Source organism: Triticum urartu, chromosome 5 (genome assembly GCF_003073215.2).
Source record: "Triticum urartu cultivar G1812 chromosome 5, Tu2.1, whole genome shotgun sequence".
Lineage (NCBI taxonomy): Eukaryota > Viridiplantae > Streptophyta > Magnoliopsida > Poales > Poaceae > Triticum > Triticum urartu.
The window spans coordinates 484,230,660-484,250,376 of record NC_053026.1 but is presented as its reverse complement, the minus strand read 5'-3'; the positions used below and the strand labels follow the sequence as shown (position 1 = coordinate 484,250,376).

At 45.6% G+C, this 19,717-nt stretch overlaps 2 protein-coding genes and 1 long non-coding RNA gene across 4 annotated transcripts; 2 read left to right on the top strand and 1 right to left on the bottom strand.

Moving 5' to 3' along the window:
• Nucleotides 1–962: 962 nt before the first annotated feature.
• On the top strand, nucleotides 963–7,981 carry LOC125510023. 2 transcript variants are annotated; one of them, XR_007284447.1, is made up of 5 exons: nucleotides 963–1,172; nucleotides 1,277–1,334; nucleotides 2,876–2,935; nucleotides 3,023–5,441; nucleotides 7,925–7,981. It is a non-coding gene; the product is annotated as an uncharacterized LOC125510023 (long non-coding RNA). The 2 variants fall into 2 exon arrangements; XR_007284446.1 differs by lacking the exon at nucleotides 7,925–7,981 and adding an exon at nucleotides 6,540–6,615.
• A 936-nt stretch (nucleotides 7,982–8,917) lies between these two features.
• Nucleotides 8,918–9,759, top strand: LOC125556397 (dirigent protein 1-like). Its single transcript, XM_048719140.1, has one exon. It carries the CDS (start codon nucleotides 9,127–9,129, stop codon nucleotides 9,655–9,657), a length of 531 nt encoding a protein of 176 aa, XP_048575097.1. The 5' UTR covers nucleotides 8,918–9,126; the 3' UTR covers nucleotides 9,658–9,759.
• Nucleotides 9,760–14,833: 5,074 nt separating this feature from the next.
• On the bottom strand, nucleotides 14,834–17,361 carry LOC125556396. Its single transcript, XM_048719139.1, has one exon. The coding sequence runs from the start codon at nucleotides 17,250–17,252 to the stop codon at nucleotides 15,147–15,149; it is 2,106 nt and encodes a 701-aa protein (XP_048575096.1). The 5' UTR covers nucleotides 17,253–17,361; the 3' UTR covers nucleotides 14,834–15,146.
• Between the last annotated feature and the right edge of the window lie 2,356 nt (nucleotides 17,362–19,717).

The following is a 19,717-nucleotide window of genomic DNA, read 5'->3' as shown; positions in this document are numbered from 1 at the left end:
CACCCATGCTCTTAGGTTGTGTCATTGTTTCCCAAGAGACCCAACTTGGTTTTCTCTTTCCATCCTTGCTCCCCCACCAGAATTTCCTGATCAACATATCTAAGTGCTCGCATAGTCCCTGTGGCAACCTGAAACAAGACATTGAATATACAGGAACTGCTTGGGCTGCAGCCTTGATCAAAACCTCTTTTCCAGCACTTGATATGGTTTGTTCAATCCACCCTTGGACCTTACTCCACAAATAATCCTTTAGGTATTTGAAAGCTCCATTTTTGGAGCCCCCCACCGCATATATAAAGAACTGAGACGTTGTTTTCAACAACCATGAGATAGGTCTGTTGGACCATGTAATTTTATCCAAACGCAGGTTGCGATTTCGATTCTTGCTGCCGCATCTTTCTTTTTGGCAACAACTTAGTCCTCGAGCGACGGCCCAACTTGGCCCATATGTGTGAGACGTGAAAAGAAGAGGCCTGAATTACTTGATTTCATGGACAGGTCAAGGTGGGCCGGACGTGTGAGATGGGAGGATGCTCGATCGCTTGCTCGATCAGGCGATGCACGAAGCTCAAAATTTAGTACCACCTCAAATATATTTTAAATTCAAACTGAAAGCATAAAATTAGGGAAAGAAGCGTATTGTGACGGTGAACTCATGGAGTCAACCGTGCTTTATTATCAGGGAAAAGACTTTCCCAAAAACATCATTGGGCCGCTCCTCCTCGTGTATCTTCTCAGCGGATATATTTGCCACTCTTATGACTCAACACAATTTCCTTCTTGTACAGTATATTCTGTGCATCTTCATTCGAATAAATAAATAAACGGTTTTGCTATTTTTCAGTCGAGTGTTTTGTAATTGGCTTTCATTCAAATCTGTGTCCGTTCAATCTCGTGTTAAGATTCGCGCTGAGAGTTGTCGTTTTGGGTCTGTTTTTCTTATCGGGCGCACGTTTCGTTTGGCTCCAGCCCGTTTTTCCGCCGCTCGCCAGGTGTGGTTTTCTGTCTGGTTTTTTCTGCGCATTTCCCTTGCCCATTTCATGCGGTAGTGTTCGATAGTTTTCGATTTGATAGAGAGAGAGCTAGACGTAGAGCGGTGGAGAAGAGGAGGCGATTCCGTCCCCTTTCCCCCTGCTGGAGCTTAATTTTCTCTTTGATTCACGGTTGCCATGGTTCGTTGTTCTCATCTCCCCCTCCCCCTGTGTGATTTCGCATGTTTTTGCCCCTTAGCTTCTAGATCTAACTCTGTTTTTGCTTGGCTTCCTGGTGTGTGTAGGTTCCAGGGTATTGTTGTGGAAAGCTCTTGTAGACGCAGCTATTTGTTCAGCTTCGGGGTATGTGTAGATTCCGTTGGTTCCTCCTCTGCTTTTTTTGTAGATGTATGAATTAGTCTGTTGTTCTGGGTTGTGGTTCCGCTGTTAGGTTTTAGGTCTCCATGTTTTGATCCCATCGGTTATAGGCGGTGGTAGGTGTCATCAGAGGGTTGTTCTTGTGGTTAGGGTTCAGTAATTTCTGCTGGATAGGTAGGCTCTATATTTTCTTGGTCTGGTTGGTTCATGGCAGTTCTACTCCAACCCTCCTGATTTTGGTTGTAGTTGTTTGTATTTTGGTAGTATTAATTGTTTCCCTGTGTTAGGCTTTTCCAGTGCTTATTCCCGTGTGAGATGTTTGCAGAGTGAGCAGTGTAGTCTCAAGGGTAATCCCATGTATTTCTCTGTGCACTATCATTGTAATTCCTCGGCATTTACTTTGTAATTCCATGTGTAGTAGCACTGTAATTTGTTCTGTTTTTTAGTGTTAGATTTTGCAGTGTGGTATATCCAGTGTAGCCTTTTAATCTCCAAATATTAGGTAGGCAGTGTAATATGCCTAGTATGTCCCAGATATGCACTGTAGTATGCCACAGAGTTTCTTTGTAAATGTGAGCTTCTTTTACACTATAATATGCCCGAGATTTGCACTGTAATCCCCTAGATTTACACTGCAATATGCCGTAGATTTACTATGTATGTTTCAGCTTCTTTTACTCCGTAATTTGACCGAGATTTACACTGCAATCCCCTAGATTTTACACTGTTATATGCCCTCCGTTTTCTGTGTATATTTCAGCTACTTTTACTCTGTAATTTGACCAAATTTACAATGTAATCCCCTAGATTTGCACTGTAATATGTCTCAGATATTACACTGTAATTTGACCGAGATTTACACTGGAATTTGCCTAGATTTACTATGTAAGTTGACTGCGTTCACTGTAATTCCCCATATTTGCACTGTAATATGTCGCACATATTACACTGTAGTTTGACTGAGATTTCCACTGAATTTGCCTCAGATTTACTATGTAATTTGACTGAGTTTTACACTGTAATTCCCCAGATTTGCATTGTGATATGTCCCAGATATTACACTGTAATTTGATCAAGATTTACATTGGAATTTGCGTCAGATTTACTCTGTAATTTGACTGAGATTTACACTGTAATTCCCTAGTTTTTCACTGTAATTTGATTGTAAATTTCAGCTGCATTTCTCTGTAATTTTATTTCATTCTCCGCAATTTTTGAGCTACATTCCTATGCCATATTCATGTGTTTAGAGCTAGCTCTCGGATATGTTTCTCATTTTTTTTATGATTTGTTTTGCTTTTTATTCTAATGGGTAGGCTACGGAAAGTCTCTCACCAGGACATTCCATTAGTATCATCTATTGAGAGTGCATATTCTTTGAATGTTCCATTTGTGCTTAATGACTTCGCGCACGATGGTTCTAATGCTATGTCATTGGTACTTATTTGTTTCTTCTTCTTTAGTTTTTATTTTCTTCTTTCTTCTCTATTTCAGATTTTTAATTTGGGTCTGTTGACTTTTTTCAGGGACTTCTTGGTGATAATGGAGGCTTTGACAACGCTCTATTCAAGTTATATATGAATCATGTGTGTTCTTTTTCTTGAAGTAGTTGATTGTGTTTTTTATGATCTTTGTTTGGATTGACCCTTGTCTTTTTTTGTTTTTGCATAAAGTGAATCATTGAAGAGGAAATTATCATGTGCTTGAAGAAGGAATGTTGTCAGCCCCCATTGTTATACTAAACTCTCTGATGGCTTTAGTCTGTTCCTCTCTTTACTGTTGCACTGCAGTTTCCCAGTGTCGTAGTTCTGTATTTAGGCCATAATTAATCTTTTTTGCTTATGTATCTTATTGTTTGTTTGCACATCTCATGGAATTTCAGTGCTTTTCCTCTGCAAATTAAATGTAATTATCAGAGTATTTCCTCCCCTGTTTTTTTGTATTATATATGTGCTCATGAAGTCATGGAGCTGGGTTTGCTGTAATGTATGTACTGTATTGTAGTTTTGATTTCTTCACGCTTTGCTTTTGCTAGTTCCATCATGTAGATAACTAGGTCTTTTGCGTTGTATATAATGTCAGATTGTAGGGGAGCAGTAAATGAAAATGTTTCCTGCAATAGATTGCCAACTTTTCATTATTATGTACATAGCATTTTTCTTCAAGTTTCTGAGATCATTATTTGCTATTTTATCTCACATTTAGAACGAGTTCTTGTGTCATTGTGAGTATATCAAGTTCAGTTATTGTTCTTTGCTTGCTTCCCATCTGCAATTTTGAAAAAGTAAATGTCAATATTTGCAATAATATGAACAAGAAACTCTTGTGACATTGTCAATACATGTTCCCACAAGGTGCTTACTGTAATTTGCCAGAATGCCCTGATTTGCTTCTGGTTAATTTCTGCGTTCTTAGATTGTATTTTGCTGTACTTATTTTATAGTAATTCATGTGTATTTAGACTGTAAATTTTCCTTGTGAAGCACTATAATTCATGTGGTCCTTCACTGTGCTTTACTTTCAGAGTAATTCCTTAGAATGTATACTGTAATTCCAGAGCTTTAGTCACTGTAAATCCTTGGTGTTCACATTGTAATTTCCTGTGATTTTTCATTGTTGTCATTCCTTGGTGTTTGCACTGCAATTTCTACTTATTTACTCAGTGAATTTTCTCTGATGTGTCTAAAATGTTGTCTTTGTGCCTACTTCATTGTTGTCATTCCTGCAGTGTGCTTTTTCAGTTTGATTTCAATGTAATTTTTTATGTGTAATTTACAGAATAGTCACTGTAAAAGTTGTAGGTATTACAGTGCAATACCTAAGATTATTTTAGGGAATTACACTCTGTAAACACCCCACTTTTTACATTGTATATACTGTAGGTATTTACAGTGGAGCTCCTCTGATTTTTTTCACTGCATATCCTCAGTTGTCTTAATGCAATATCCCACATTTATCATAGTCCATGCTTTATCTCTAATTTCCTGGATTTCTGACAATGTAAATTGCAGCTACATTACACTGTAATGCATCACATATTTTCATGTGTATTTAGAATGCTTTTTTAACTCTGTATTTCCTGTTTGGTTCACTGTTTTTACCCTGATCTAAATAAATTTCAGTGTTGCTTTCAGTCAGTTAGTGTGACGCCCGGATAATTAGGCTACAGTAATCCCCTGCTAATGACTGCCAAGTCATCACAATTAGTTTCCCAATCATCACTTTGTTCCAAATCAAACTCAAATTCAAATTCAAATTGCATGTCAAATTGTTTTCTTCAAAATTTAAAAGACAAAATGTTCGTTGGGTTGCAAATATTCTCTAAGTAATTAACATATAATAACCAACATTTTATAAGGTATTTAAATGCCCCCAAAAAATAATTAAAACAGGGTCAAAACAGTAACTTAAAATGCCTTTCCAAATTGTAAAATTCCAAAACATTTATGTAACTCCGAAACCTTTTTGTGGCAGATTCTAAATTAGCAACACTATTTATGGACCAAGTTTCACATTTTATAAAACTAGTTTACTATTAAAATTAAAGTCAAAACAGAAAGAATAAAAGTTATAGAACAATAAGAAAAGAACAAGAGCTAAAGTGCACTGTGCACTTGAGCCCACTAGCTACAGTACCGGCCCAACCCACCACAGCGGTCATCTCCTTCCTGTGTTCACCAGAGGCGCCATGGACGCAGCACGCACGTCAACGCCGCCGATGCACACGCGTCGTTGATCCTGCGGTTCAACGGAGGGGATAAGAGCAAGCCCCTGCACCCCCTCACTCTTCCCCTGTAACCCTAGCACGCCCGTTCCCCTCGCTCGTCTCTCTCCCCCTCGAGTTCGTCCGCGCCCAAAGACGCAATCGCCGCCGCCCCATCGTTACAATGGCCACCGAGTTCCCCGCGGGCTGACACCTTGCCAGGAGACGCGCCGGGCTCCTCTACTTCGACTACAACCACTAGTTCGAGCCGGGGCGCCGTCAATCGTCGGGATCGAGCCTTCTTCCCCATCGTCCACCGCATGCCTCTCGCCGTCGTGCCGCCCCTCCGGTTCGCCCCCAACCTCCTCGAGCTCACCATTAACTCCGGGGTGAGTACCTCCACCGATTCCCACTCTTTTCCCCGTTGAATTCGTCGCCGTAGAACCTGTACGCCGTCGCGCCGGAGCTCGCGCTCACCGCTGCGTGGTCGCGCTCACGCGTGCCTCTGGCCACCCGTGGCTGCGCTCCCGCACGCAGGCACAGCCGCTCCTGCTGCCGCAGCTGACGCTCGCTTGCCGCTGCTCCTGCAGCTGCTACTTACTCGCGACGCCCGCAGCCACTGCTGCCCGTTGCTACTTCTGCTGCTGTCGCCGCCCCCTGTTGCTTCTGCAGCGCCATCGCTGTTGCTGCCCCGCATCCGCTTGCCACCCCGCGCGCTGTAGCTTCCCTCTGCTGCACGCTCAGCCTGTCATCGCTGTTGTACGCACCTGCCAGGGCCGCGCCCTGCTTTCCTCCGCACGCCGGCGCTGGCCTCGCTGGCTGGAACGAGCGCCCAGCGTTGGCCTTGGGGTGCTAGACGTAGGGGCCGGCCTGGTTAGGTGGGATTAGCCCTGTTAATTGGTAGATTAGTTAGATGGCCCAATGACCAGTGCCCCCCCTTGTTTATTTTTTTTACTAGTTTAGTTAAGTCTTTTAGCACATGTGTCAATTACATGTGGGCCCTTGGGCCCTGTTGACTAGTCAACATTGAATGGTCAACTACTGCTGACTAGACCCTGTAGCCCCACTGTCATACACCCTGGCTAGGACAGCCCCATGTGACAAAAGTATTTAGACGCTTAATTTTGAATTAAGACAATTTAGAAAACCCTTTAAAACTTTGTAAATTCATAGATATTAAACCGTAACTCGGATCAAAATATTCTATAAATGAAAAATGCTCAGAAAAATAAGACGAATCCGAATACGCCATCTACCTACATGCCACATGCCCCATCACAGCGAACCTGCAATCTTCCCCCTTCGGTTCGTTTGTCCGAATATGCCAAACACCGGGAATACTTTCCTGGATGTTTTCCTTTTCGCCGGTATCACCTATCCCTGCGTTAGGTCACCCCTAGCACAACGTATTGCTGCGTCTTGCTTTGTGTTACATTTGATTGCTCTGTTATTTATTGTATTCCCCCTCCGTACCTTCTTTCCGGTAGACTCTGAGACCGCTGCCGATGTTCGTGTGTTCGACTACATCAAAGACGACCCCTCCTACTTGCCAGAACAACCAGGCAAGCCCCCCCCCCTGATCATCAGATATTGCATACTCTCCTCTATACTGCTTGCATTAGAGTAGTGTAGCATGTTACTACTTTCCGTTATCCTATCCTGATGCATAGCCTGTCCTTGCTACTACTGTTGTTACCTTTACCTGCAATCCTAATGCTTAGTATAGGATGCTAGTTTATCATCAGTGGCCCTACACTCTTGTCCGTCTGCCATGCTATACTATTGGGCCGTGATCACTTCGGGAGGTGATCACGGGCATATACTTTATACTTTACACTGTTACATTACCGGTGATACTGTTTGGAGATGGGGGCTGAAGGGGCAGGTGGCTCCATCCAGGTAGTGGTGGGCCTGAGTTCCCGGTGGCCCCCGACTGTTACTTTGAGGTGGAGCGACAGGGCAGGTTGAGACCACCTAGGAGAGAGGTGGGCCTGGCCCTGGTCGGCGTTCGCGGTTACTTCAAATAACACGCTTAACGAGATCTGAGTATTTGATCTGATTCTGGCTACTGGCCTATACTCACTAACCATCTACGCGGGGACAGTTATGGGCACTCGACGTCGTGGTATCAGCCGAAGCCTTCGTGACGTCAGCGACTGAGCGGCGCGCGCCGGGTTGGACCGCGTAACGCAACTTCCTTTGTAATGGAGGTTGTTAGGTCTGCTCACCGGCCGCGTACGCAACGTGCAGGTGTGCAATGGGCGATGGGCCCAGACCCCTGCGCCATAGGATTTAGACCGGCGTGCTGACCTCTCTGTTGTGCCTAGGTAGGGCTGCGACGTGTTGATCTTCCGAGGCCGGGCATGACCCAGGAAAGTGTGTCCGGCCAAATGGGATTGAGCGTATTGGGTTATGTGGTGCATCCCTGCAGGGAAGTTAATCTATTCGAATAGCCGTGATCTTCGGTAACAGGACGACTTGGAGTTGTACCTTGACCTTATGACAACTAGAACTAGATACTTAATAAAACACACCCTTCCAAGTGCCAGATACAACCGGTGATCGCTCAGGGCGACGAGGGAAGGATCATCGGTTAGGATTATGCTATGCGATGCTACTTGGTGAACTTACCATCTACTCTCTTCTCCTGCTGCAAGATGGAGGTTACCAGAAGCGTAGTCTTCGAAAGGACTAGCTATCCCCCTCTTATTCCGGCATTCTGCAGTTCAGTCCACATATGATACCCTTATTCCATTTGATACCAATGCATACATATGTGGTGTAGCTCCTTGCTTGCGAGTACTTTGGATGAGTACTCACGGTTGCTTTTCTTTCACTTTTCCCCTTTCCTATATCCGATTGCTACAACCAGACGTTGAAGTCCAGGAGCCAGACGCCACCGTTGATAACAACTACTACTACTCGGGAGATGCCTACTACTACGTGCAGCCCGCTGACGGCGACCAGAAGTAGTTTAGGTGGATCCCAGGCAGGAGGCATGCGCCTCTTTCGATCTGTATCCCAGTTTATGCTAGCCTTCTTAAAGCAAACTTGTTTAACTTATGTCTGTACTCAGATATTGTTGCTTCCGCTGACTCGTCTATGATCGAGCTCTTGTATTCGAGCCCTCGAGGCCCTTGGCTTATAATATGATGCTTGTATGACTTATTTTATTTGTAGAGTTGTGTTGTAATATCTTCCCGTAAGTCCCTGATCTTGATCGTACACGTTTGCGTGTATGATTAGTGTACGATTGAATCGGGGGCATCACAGTTAGAACCTAATGATTCCATTTTTTTTCATTAGATTCTTTGATGTTTTCTGCAGACAAGTTCACGTAAAAGATGTTTGTATATTATAAGGGTGAGCAAAAAAGAGTAGGAGAGTGTTGGTGTTATGTAAAACCTGATAATCCTACTTTTGTTCTCTTTTTGTTAGGCGTGTTTTGTGGTCCAGGAGGGCCTGGTTGGTTGCGTAGTTGAGCAGAAATGAATCGGGTTATGTTTTGGTTCGGTGAGAACCGGGTAAGAACTTTTAGTCCGGCCCGTTTTGTTGGACATACAAACATACAAGTATCGTCTGTGTTTTGGACATACAGATGTCATCTCTTTACTTGTCAGAAAATTTGAATGAAAGTCAATTGGAAATCAGTCGAATGTTAAATAGACAGTCCCGTAAACACACTAAATAAAATCTACAAAAAATATATCCCGATATCTAAATAAAACACTAACTTCATGATGGTTGCAAAGGTGGTCAACCAGATGGTCAAAGAAGTAGATAACACTGCTAGCTAAAAAATACTTGTTTTTTTTTTGAAACTATATAAAATGAATGTCTTAATTAATTTGTTAGTTGTGACAGCTACATATACGGGCATGCAGATGCAGGTCTATTGTTAGCCTGCAGGTCATACTCAGGCTCGGTCCCTCAACGAGCCGATGAAGGCATGAAGCCTACGGAGCGTTATGAGCAAGCTGAATCCATCGGCAGGAACGTTGCACACCCTCAGCTGAAACTGAAATATCAGTTGCTACTTGCTACACGCCCTACACGTTCTGAATTCTGATCACCATGACCCCCTCCTTGCCGTCGCTGTTGCTCGTCCTCCTGCTGGCCTTGTGGACGGCGCCCTACCTCCCAGCGCGCGCCGGCGGCCTCACGCACATCCACCTGTACATGCACGAGACCTTCGCCGGCCCGAACGCCACGACGCTCACGGCGGTGCCGTCCCCTCTGGGCGCCGACGCGACGTTCGGGGCGGTCGGCGTGCTCGACGACGAGCTGCGCTACGGGCCGGACGCGAGGAACTCGTCGCTCGTCCGCCGGTACCAGGGCCTCTTCGTCAGCGCGGGGCTCGTGAGCCCGCCGGGCGCGCAATCGGCGATCAACCTCGTCTTCACGGCCGGCGAGCGCCGCGGGAGCACTCTGGCCATGCTGGGCCCCGTGCTGAGCTTCACGAGCGCCATCGAGCGCGCCGTGGTGGGCGGCACCGGCACCTTCAGGATGGCGCGCGGGTACTGCGTCATGACGCGCGCCGGCAGCCCCACGCCGGAGTCCCTCGTCTACGAGGTCGACCTGTTCCTGGACATGTACCATGCCTGATCGATGGTTGTGCTTGTTGGTTTGTGTGCGTACAGTGCTATTGTGTAGGAGTACGTTGCAAATATATTTTCAATTGGTGTTCAAATGTTCTTGAAACCCCAACAAAATGCATTCAACTACTGAGCATATATGCTGTACATGGAAGCAAAGCCTCGCAAACGTGCAGCGTGTACGTATGTACAATATACATGCTCTAGATAGCAAACGGACTTTATGCAGAGCAGTTGTGAATTGTGATGACTAAATTCTCAGAACTAATAGTTGTGGCTTCTATGCAGAACAGTTGCGTGATGTGTTCATGCAATTTAGACATTATCATGCATTTCGAGTTCCTATGTACACATCAGCCCATATGTGGGCATCGTTCATTATTGCATAGATGAAAGCTTCTATATATACCTTCCACTGGTTCCATTTGCTAGCTGAATGTGCGTCAATGAGCTAGCTATCTAGGTAGTAACCAATCTTTGTGCTTTACCAAGTTATTCTCCCCCATATTTCATTAGTATTATATGTTCAAAATGTTTAATATGTGAGAGATTGGAGAATACCAACTTGTTAGCAAGCATGCTTCTCTAGGATAGGCCTAGCCAACATGCCATGTTTCCGCACCTCCCTCTGCAACGCAATAGGCAAGAGATGACCTCAACCTATCAGAGCGCCACTATTTTCAGCGAGGGGAACCACCTATATTTGTAATGAATTCAGATCATGCACCAACAAAAATGAATGCTTGCGAAAAGAAGTGGCAAGAGATAATGTACTGGGTGCTAATTCCGTTGGTGGGAGTCATGTACCCCAAGGACATTGCCAATAGCCATCCATGTTGAAACAATAGTCGGGACAACATTCGAGCCATGGTTCGCCGTGCCATGATGTGCGTCCCCATTACTACCGCTCAAGTCCAAATAAACTGATTTTGCATCCCTAATACTACCGCTCAGTTCTGATAATGACTTTTTTTATTGCAGGGTTCGGAGGTGGACTAATCAATATAACCAACATTTGCAACGAAAAAAGCTTGCTGAAATTTATGAGGGCCAAACTGAGCTTCTTGCTCAACCCGGTGAACCCCAAATAACACAAACAGTTGCAGAGGCCCTATCGGGGGTGACCGCCAAGTTGAGAAGACGACCGAGATACTTGCTGGAAATAAGGATGGCATGGTCCACATGTGGGCCCAACACCGTAGGTGAGTAGAAATCTCAAATCATGCCAAAGTTGGCCTTTTTTCTCACCTTTTCTGGAACCTGACTGCATGGTCAATGCCAAGTCCAGATGTTGTAAGAATGCAAGATTTGGGAAATCATAGGCTTATCAATTGCATATTTTCTAAGGAACTTGAGATGAGTTCCGTGAACTTATGTTAATTTTCCTCAAGGATTCCCTTACGGCTTTCTACAGGCACCTGATCACACTTCAGTAAATGCATGCTCCAGAATTACTGTCTACTTTTGCAAATTAGTTTGCTGGTTTTGCAGTGTTTGAATGCATAGTCCAGGAGGCAATAAACGAATATCACACAGAACACTTAAGACGTAAATAGCAAACAGACGAGGCAATATGTTGGTACACAAGAAGCACAAGCAAGGCCAACTAATTTGTTAGCATCCTAGGATGGAAGTCCTTTATTTCTGATCTTTGCAGAAATGCTATATGGTAGGGGCCAACCAGCAATAAAACGAGATTCTTTACAATATTATATAGAAGAAATGTCAATACTTAGTACTATAACGTAATTTTTTAAAATGTAATGAAATTTTATCTACCTGTAAAATATGAGTTAAACAATTAAATATATTTGTTTGTGCTCTTGGACATACCGAAATACGAATGCTACTGATAGTGTATTAGGTAGGTAAAATTGCCACCGGCACAACTGGATGCAATCACCATTTGATTGTGAAAGTTTAGCACATAGAAAAGGAAGGGACTGACTACGGTTAAAATCAACCCACACTGCAACTCCAAAAATAATTAGAAACAACTTATGTTAGTTCATGTTCTAACTCAAATTTTAGTTATATGATGTACCACACAGAGAAAAATCAAGGATTTAAGGCTATGAGTAACGTGTTTCTCTGTGAAGCAGTGGGAATTGAGCAACGATCTTACGTTCTTAACAATTTGTGTTTGTTGAAAATAGAGACTGACAAGGCACTCTCTCTTCCCTTTTCTGCATGTTTCCTTCAAAAAATGAACCAAAATGATATGCATACTGTTTTACAGTAGATGTTCTATATGTCACTCTTTCTCCATACAGATATTAACGTCGGTCTAACTTTGGGAGGTCTTTAGCTCAATTGCTTAAGCTGAACCTTGTAGGGCATTAACCGATGGCGAAGAAGATGTTCTTCTTTTGCATATACTAATATTGTACCACTATTTGCAGACGGAAAGTCATGGATGAAGATGCTGCAATCGCAGCTGTGATTGATGCAGTTGAACTCAAATGGTTAGAATACAACATTTCCTTCTCTCGCATATATCAGCGGCTAGATTTTTTGGCACCCTCTCTAATGATCATATTTAATGGTGCATTGCATGTAGGGAAGAGCAGTCATCTAAGAGAGGACAAGCTGCTGGAAGGTTTACATCAGGACGCCATAATGGTAATGCAGAAATTTTGTGTCTTCAGTGTCAAGTCCTTTTGAGTTATGATTATGCTAGCAGATAGTCTGAAAAGGTTCTCTTAAAAGATCAAAGCCATTGTTATGATGAAAAAGAGCGTGTAGGTGTTCATGCTTTGCTAAGACCAGGTTTCTTTTCTTTTTGGTATTCTTGAACTTTTTTGACAATCAAACTAGAAGATTGTTTCCAGCCTTTGAACTCCTAGGAGATTTCAATACAAATTGTAACAGATCATTTACCTTGTGTTTGTGAATATGTGAACTATACTATTCCACTATAATTTTTGCATTGTTCTGTGAATTTGTTTAGAATATAATTTAACATGTTCTTTCAGATTGAAGGTGAGGCACCTCCACCCGGCTATGTGTGCCGCAGCTGCGGAGTTGCAGGCCATGTACCCCAAGGACATTGCCAATAGCCGTCCATGTTGAAACAATAGTCGGGACGACATTAGAGCCATGGTTCGCCGTGCCATGATGTTTTGCGTCCCCATTACTACCGCTCAGGTCCAGATAAACTGATTCTGCATCCCTACAACTACCACATCAGTTCAGGATCAATATCAGGTTGTTCTGATAATGGCATTGTTATTGCAGAGTTCGGAGATGGACTAATCAATGTAACCAACATTTGCAATGGTAAAAAGCTTGCTGAAATCTATGAGGACCAAACTGATCTTCTTGCTCAAATCCGGTGAACCCCAAATAACACAAACAGTTGCAGAGGCCCTATCGGGGCTGACCGCCAAGTTGAGAAGACAACCGAGATATCTGCAGGAAATAAGGATGGCACGGTCCACGTGTGGGCCCGACACCATAGGTGAATAGAAATGTCAAATCATGCCAATGTTGGCCGTTTTTTTGTTACCTTTTCTGGAACATGACTGCATGGTCCATGCCAAGTCCAGAGGCTGTAAGAATGAAGTTTTGGGTAATCATAGGCTTATGAATTGCATGTTTTGTAAAGAACCTGAGATGAGTTTCTTAAACTTCTGATAATTTTCCTCGATGATTCCCTTACGGCTTATGGTACAATCTACAGGCAACTGATTACACTTCAGTAAAAGCATGCTCCAGAATTATTATCTACTTTTGAAATTTAGTTTGTTGGTTTTGCAGTGTTTGAATGCATAATCCAGGAGGCAATAAACGAATATTACACAGAACACTTAAGACGTGAATAGCAAACAGACGAGGCAATATGTTGGTACACAAGAAGCACAAGCAAGGCCAACTAATTTGTTAGCATCCTAGAATGCAAGTCCTTTATTTCCGCCAACCAACAATGAAACGAGATGTGTTATGATATTATATAGAAGAAATTTCAATACTTAGTACAACCTCCGTCCCAAATTATACATCTGTCTCTAGATAAATCTAAAATAAGTAATTTGGAGCGGAATGAGTACTAACGTAATTTTTTAAGTGTAAAGAAATTTCATCTACCTGTAGAATATGAGTGAAATAGTTAAATATGTGTGGTCAACATTGTTGCCGCTCGTCGCGGAGACGTGTACCAAGTGTTTGACAAAATGCATAAGCCAATTGTAAGTTTTACTCCCCTGTATTTAGGGAATCGGTTAGGTCCGGCCAAAACTAGTGGAGTAAATTACTCCACTAAGGCCTCCTTTGTTGGTTCATATGATAGGAAAATCATAGCAATAGAAAAGTCATAGGAAATAAGATGACATGCATCTGAAATACTATGAATAGAAATATGAAAGAAGATGCCCTTTGGTTAACATCATATGATTTTTCCATTGAGTCTAGACTAACGTTTATTTTCCTATGAAATATAGAGGATAGAAAGGGCTCTAAAGAAATTTTGTCTATAGAAATCCTATCCTACGAGATTCCCACAAAATTCTTACAAACCAAAGGAGGTCTAAAGGCTAAAGCTAACTCGGTGGTTTACTCCTCTACTTTTTAGGGGATTGGCTAGAGATGCTCTTAGGTAGGTAAAATTGCCACTACCACAACTGGGTGCAATCACCATTTGATTGTGAAGCAACTGACTACAGTTAAAATCAACTAACACAGTAACTCCAAAAAAAATTAGAAACAACTTATGTTAGTTCATGTTCTAACTCAATTTTTAGTTATATGATGTAGTACCACCCATGAAAAAAAAATCAAGGATTTAAGGCTATGAATAATGTATTTTCTGTGAAGTAGTAGGAATTGAGCAATTCCCCATTCAAAGCCATTTTATTCATTCTCTGTTTCCTGCACTCTTGTCCTGCAGAAACAGAGAATTTCAAGGTAAACTGGCCCTGAACTGAATTCAGTTCATACCTACGACACTAATCAAAGAGACTCACTACATTCCTATCCTAGTACCAACTAAAGCAACATGTTCAACAGAAGCTAATCAAAACACCACGACAAACTAAACCGAGATAACTGGTAAAGGGCAGGAACACCACAACAATTGTATTTCAGCAGTATATATACGCTATCCAAATGAACTGGCAAATTAACAGCAGCAAGCTGCCATGGCATGCAGGAGCAAAGAAGCATGATGTTGGATCAGCAATACAACTACCTACAGTATATGTCAGTGGACGTACAGTATTAAGCACTAGAAATCCGTTCTTCCAGTCCAATCATCATACCACGAACAGTACACTGTCCGGAATACAGAAGTTCATTCATGCACTCCAAATCAAGGACGATTCATCACTAAAACTGGATAAAGCTAAACCATGCCAATCATCCTACCAGCACAACCATAATGTTCAACGACGGAAACCTATTGCATTTGCAGGCATGGATTTGGTTCGAATTCTGAGAATCAACACCAGCTGCCAATTCTGAAAAGAACTGATCAGACTAAGCTCATGACAACTGACAATCGATCTAATCGAACACCTCCAGCTTCTGGTACTCCTCGCCGGCGATGGCCTCCATCATGATGGCCTCGGGGTTCACCACGCCGTCGTTCTTCAGGAAGATCTTGAGCAAGTTCTTGGAGAAGCCGCTCACCATGGCCACCCCAGGCTGGGTCGACGTCACCGGCGTCGACTTCGAGTCACGCAGGTTCCAGAAGATGATCTGGGGCACCACGTCGCCATACCCGGCAGCCCTGAACTTCTTGCAGATCACCTCGTAGTCCGTGTCCCACGACCTGCTGCGAGCATAGTACCCGCCGGTCGCCGACGCCTGGTCGAACTCCATGTCGCTGTACACGAAAATGGTCCTGATCATCTTCTCGGGCGCCAGCCGGGCCTCCACCGCAGTGGAGAGGATCTGGTCGAACACCGCCTGGAAGTTGGTGTTCATGTCCCACTGCATACTCTCCACGAAACTCATCTTCTCCCGAAGGGTCTTGCCCTTGATCAGGTGGATCTCGGGCCTCTCGCTGAAGGTGATCACCTTGCCTGCCCAGGGCTCCTCGCTGAGCTCCGATGTGAGCACGCCCAGCGCGATGCACACATGCATCGGGGTGCCGTGCATGCTGCCGGACACGTCGCAGACGGAGATGCAGTTGCTCAGCGCCCCCTTGGAGCGCAGGTCGTCTACCATGCGGCGCCACTGCAGCTCCGACACGTCGTCCTCCACGCCACTTAAGGCGGACGCGGCGATCTCGTGCGGCAGGAGCGCGCCCGCCGAGATCTTGGCCTTGCCGGCCTCCACGTCCTCCAGGTACTTGTCGAAGCGCTCCTCGTCGTGCTTCTTGAAGAGGAACTTGTACCGCCGCATGGCCACCGAGGCCACGCGGGTGTAGGGGAGCTCCGACCACCGCTGGGCGCTCATGTACACCTCCGGGAGTTCCAGCACTTTGCGCAGCGGCACGAGCACCTCGCGGCGGAGGCGGTGGAGGGCGCGGTACGTGTAGTGCTCGTCCGTGAGCTGGGCGTACTCGGGGTCCGAGTCGCGCGGGAAGAGGCGACGGGCGATGGCCTCGCAGAGCAGCGTGGTGCGGTCGAAGGACGAGCCCGGCGTGGGGCACCACTTCGCGGCGAGGCCGATCTTCCTCTTCTTGCCACCTGCGGCCAGCTGCTCGAGGTCCGAAGCGAGGAGGGCGGCGAAGAAGTCCGCGACGGCCTCGAACAGGAAGCTGTACGCGCTGTCGCCGTAGTACGTCTCCAGCGACTGCACGGCGAGCTTGGCCACCTTCCGGACCTTCTTGGACATCCGCCGGGGCTTCTTCTTCTGGTCCACGTCCACCTCCATCTCCTCGGGCTTCTGCTCGGCCGGCTCCTGGACCGTGACAGACACAGGGACGGTCTCCACCTCCATGGGCTTCCTGCCGGCCTTGGAGAGGGCGGCGGAGAGGAAGTCGCCGAAGGTGGCCTTGGGCGGCACAGGGGCCAGCTCGCGGGCGCGCTTGCGGCTGGCCAGGCTAGCCCGCAAGGCCTCCCGCTGCTTGGCGAAGTCCTTCTCCTTCCTCCTCACCTTGTCGGCGGCGGCGCCCTCCCTGGCGACCTTGCGCACGTCGGGGCCGTGGATGAGGCGGAAGAGCAGCTCGGGGAAGTCCTTGAGGTAGCCGAACTCGGCGAGCGCGGCGACGTTGCAGGCGAGCGTGCGCGGGTGGTTGTCGTGCAGCCAGAGTGCGGCCGCGTAGAAGCCCTCCTTGTCCGACTTGCCGGTGCCGCGGACGCCGCGGAGGTTGCAGGCGAGCTTGAGCGCCGTGAGCGCGTCGTGCGCCCACGCCGCGGCGAGCAGCGCGCGCACGCGCTCGGGCGGCGTGTCGGGCACCACCTGGAAGAAGAGGTCGAGGCAGGGGTTGCCCGAGTTGGCGTACGTGGCGGAGCAGTTCTCCGTGAGCGCCCTCCGCGGCTTGAGCGCGGCCTTGGCCTCCGCGGCGGACGGCGCGTTGAAGGCCGCGTCGAGGAGGTCGAGGAAGGGGTGCGACGCGGGCGCGGCGACGTCGGCGGGGCCGGGCGAGGGGCGGGCGGCGCGGATGACGGGAGGGCCGAGGAGGCGGCGCGGCGGCGCAGCGGGCTCCGTCTGCGTCGCCATGGCGGTCAGCGCGCTAGGGTTTTGGGGGGATCGAGGGAGCGGGCTAGGCTGGGGAGGAAGAATTGAGATCTGATGGGATTGATTTGATCTGGAGGAGGGAGGCGTTGGTTGGTTATATGGATCGGGAGAGGAGGGAGGAACCGACTTGGCTGGTCGACGGCAGATCCGGCTGATCGGCGTCGCGTGGGCCCTCCCTCGTGCTTCGAACCGACATAGTAGCAGCAGCCATTCTGCGTGGTTCAGTTTTGCTTAATTTTTCTTTGAAATTCAAGTTGGAGTGCTTGAAAATCAGACATCAGATTTTAGACACGGCAAATCGAACATTTTTAAGTAGATTATATGTTGTTGCGAGGATGACAATTTTCTTAGCAATCACGGCAATTCCTGGCAAAAAACTGAACACGGTAAGGATTTGCCATGTGCTTGCTAAGAAAATTACTAAGGAGTATAATTTGCCATCTCGGGAGTTTGACCTGCCATGCCTAAAAAATTTAGGTACATTTGTAGTAGAATCATGTTTTTAACACATTACAATCGAAGACGCTCGCATACACTCATTTTTTTTAATACACGCATACAGTCCAATCCCTATGAACACTTTCGAGAGAGACTGAACCGACACAATATCTTCAGATTGATAAAGTGATCACATGCACATCGTAATTGATGGAAACACCTCTTTCCACTAAACCAAAATTGCAGGAAAGCTTGGAAATAAAATACAAGCACCAATGCGACTTGGAACTCTCGTGAGTTGGTTCCACCATAAAGTTAGCATACCTAGTTTGAACTAATTAAACCTATGAATCCTCCTCACTTTCCATGTCCCCCATTGCATTTCAGGTGCCCCATCTTCCCCAAATAATCTTGCCAACGTCATTATGTTCGTTCTCATCAGGACAATAATAGTCGTCGGGCAACCGACCTAGGACCAGAATGTTCACTCCTGGAACCGTTCCATAGGTTGTTTCTGTCGTTCGATAGCCACCTCCTACCTCCCATTTTCACCCTCGCGCAACGTCACGCAACACTACTGCCAGCTTGTAGCCGCGTGCCCTCCCCTAGTTGTGGCGTAGCCTCGCTTCCTCTCACCCACACCGACTCACGGATGTAGTGCCCAGGACTGACACTACGCAAATCTAGCCGGCTCCACCAGCTTCCGCATAGTATCAATCCAATACCACTAAAGCTTCACATGACGAACACGCCAAAACGTGCCCGCCATGTGGAAGAGTTGATATCACAACACAAATTAAAAAGTATTCCGCGTACAACAAGAATAAGTCATATACAATATATCATACAACGAGGGCCTTATGACCGAAATCTAACTCATACAATGGAAATGAATAAACCTTATACATGTAAGAATGCAAATTTCCTTAAGAAGGCTCAAGGTAAAGCAAATGGCGCCCAAAACCCTGCCCAAACCGTTGTTTGAAAGGCGACCAAGCAAACGTCGTCCATCACCATACCTGTAAGATGCATCTATGCCTGTTGTTATTGTGGCAAAGGTGAGTATGGTGATACTTAGCAAGTCTCATTACCAAGGGTACCCGCACTAACACAACTATAAGTATGAAAGGGATAATGAAGGAAATATGCCCTAGAGGCAATAATAAAGTTATTATTTATTTCCTTATATCATGATAAATGTTTATTATTCATGCTAGAATTGTATTAACCAGAAACATAATACATGTGTGAATACATAGACAAACAGAGTGTCACTAGTATACCTCTACTTGACTAGCTCGTTAATCAAAGATGGTTATGTTTCCTAACCATGAACAAGGAGTTGTTATTTGATTAACGGGATCACATCATTAGGTGAATGATCTGATTGACATGACCCATTCCATTAGCTTAGCACCCGATCGTTTAGTATGTTGCTATTGCTTTCTTCATGACTTATACATGTTCCTATGACTATGAGATTATGCAACTCCCGTTTGCCGGAGGAACACTTTGTGTGCTACCAAACGCCACAACGTAAATGGGTGATTATAAAGGTGCTCTACAGGTGTCTCCAAAGGTACATGTTGGGTTGGCGTATTTCGAAATTAGGATTTGTCACTCCGATTGTCGGAGAGGTACCTCTGGGCCCTCTCGGTAATGCACATCACATAAGCCTTGCAAGCATTGCAACTAATGAGTTGGTTGCGAGATGATGTATTACGTAATGAGTAAAGAGACTTGCCGGTAACGAGATTGAACTAGGTATTGAGATACCGACGATCAAATCTCGGGCAAGTAACATACCGATGACAAAGGGAACAACGTATGTTGTTATGCGGTCTGACCGATAAAGATCTTCGTAGAATATGTGGGAGCCAATATGAGCATCCAGGTTCCGCTATTGGTTATTGACCAGAGACGTATCTCGGTCATGTCTACATTGTTCTCGAATCCGTAGGGTCCGCACGCTTAAGGTTTCAATGACAGTTATATTATGAGTTTATGAG

What these genes read in the sequence shown, in the direction of transcription:
- LOC125556396 (XM_048719139.1), bottom strand. Translation starts at nt 17,252, where the DNA reads ATGGCGACGCAGACGGAGCCCGCTGCGCCGCCGCGCCGCCTCCTCGGC.
- LOC125556397 (XM_048719140.1), top strand. Translation starts at nt 9,127, where the DNA reads ATGACCCCCTCCTTGCCGTCGCTGTTGCTCGTCCTCCTGCTGGCCTTG.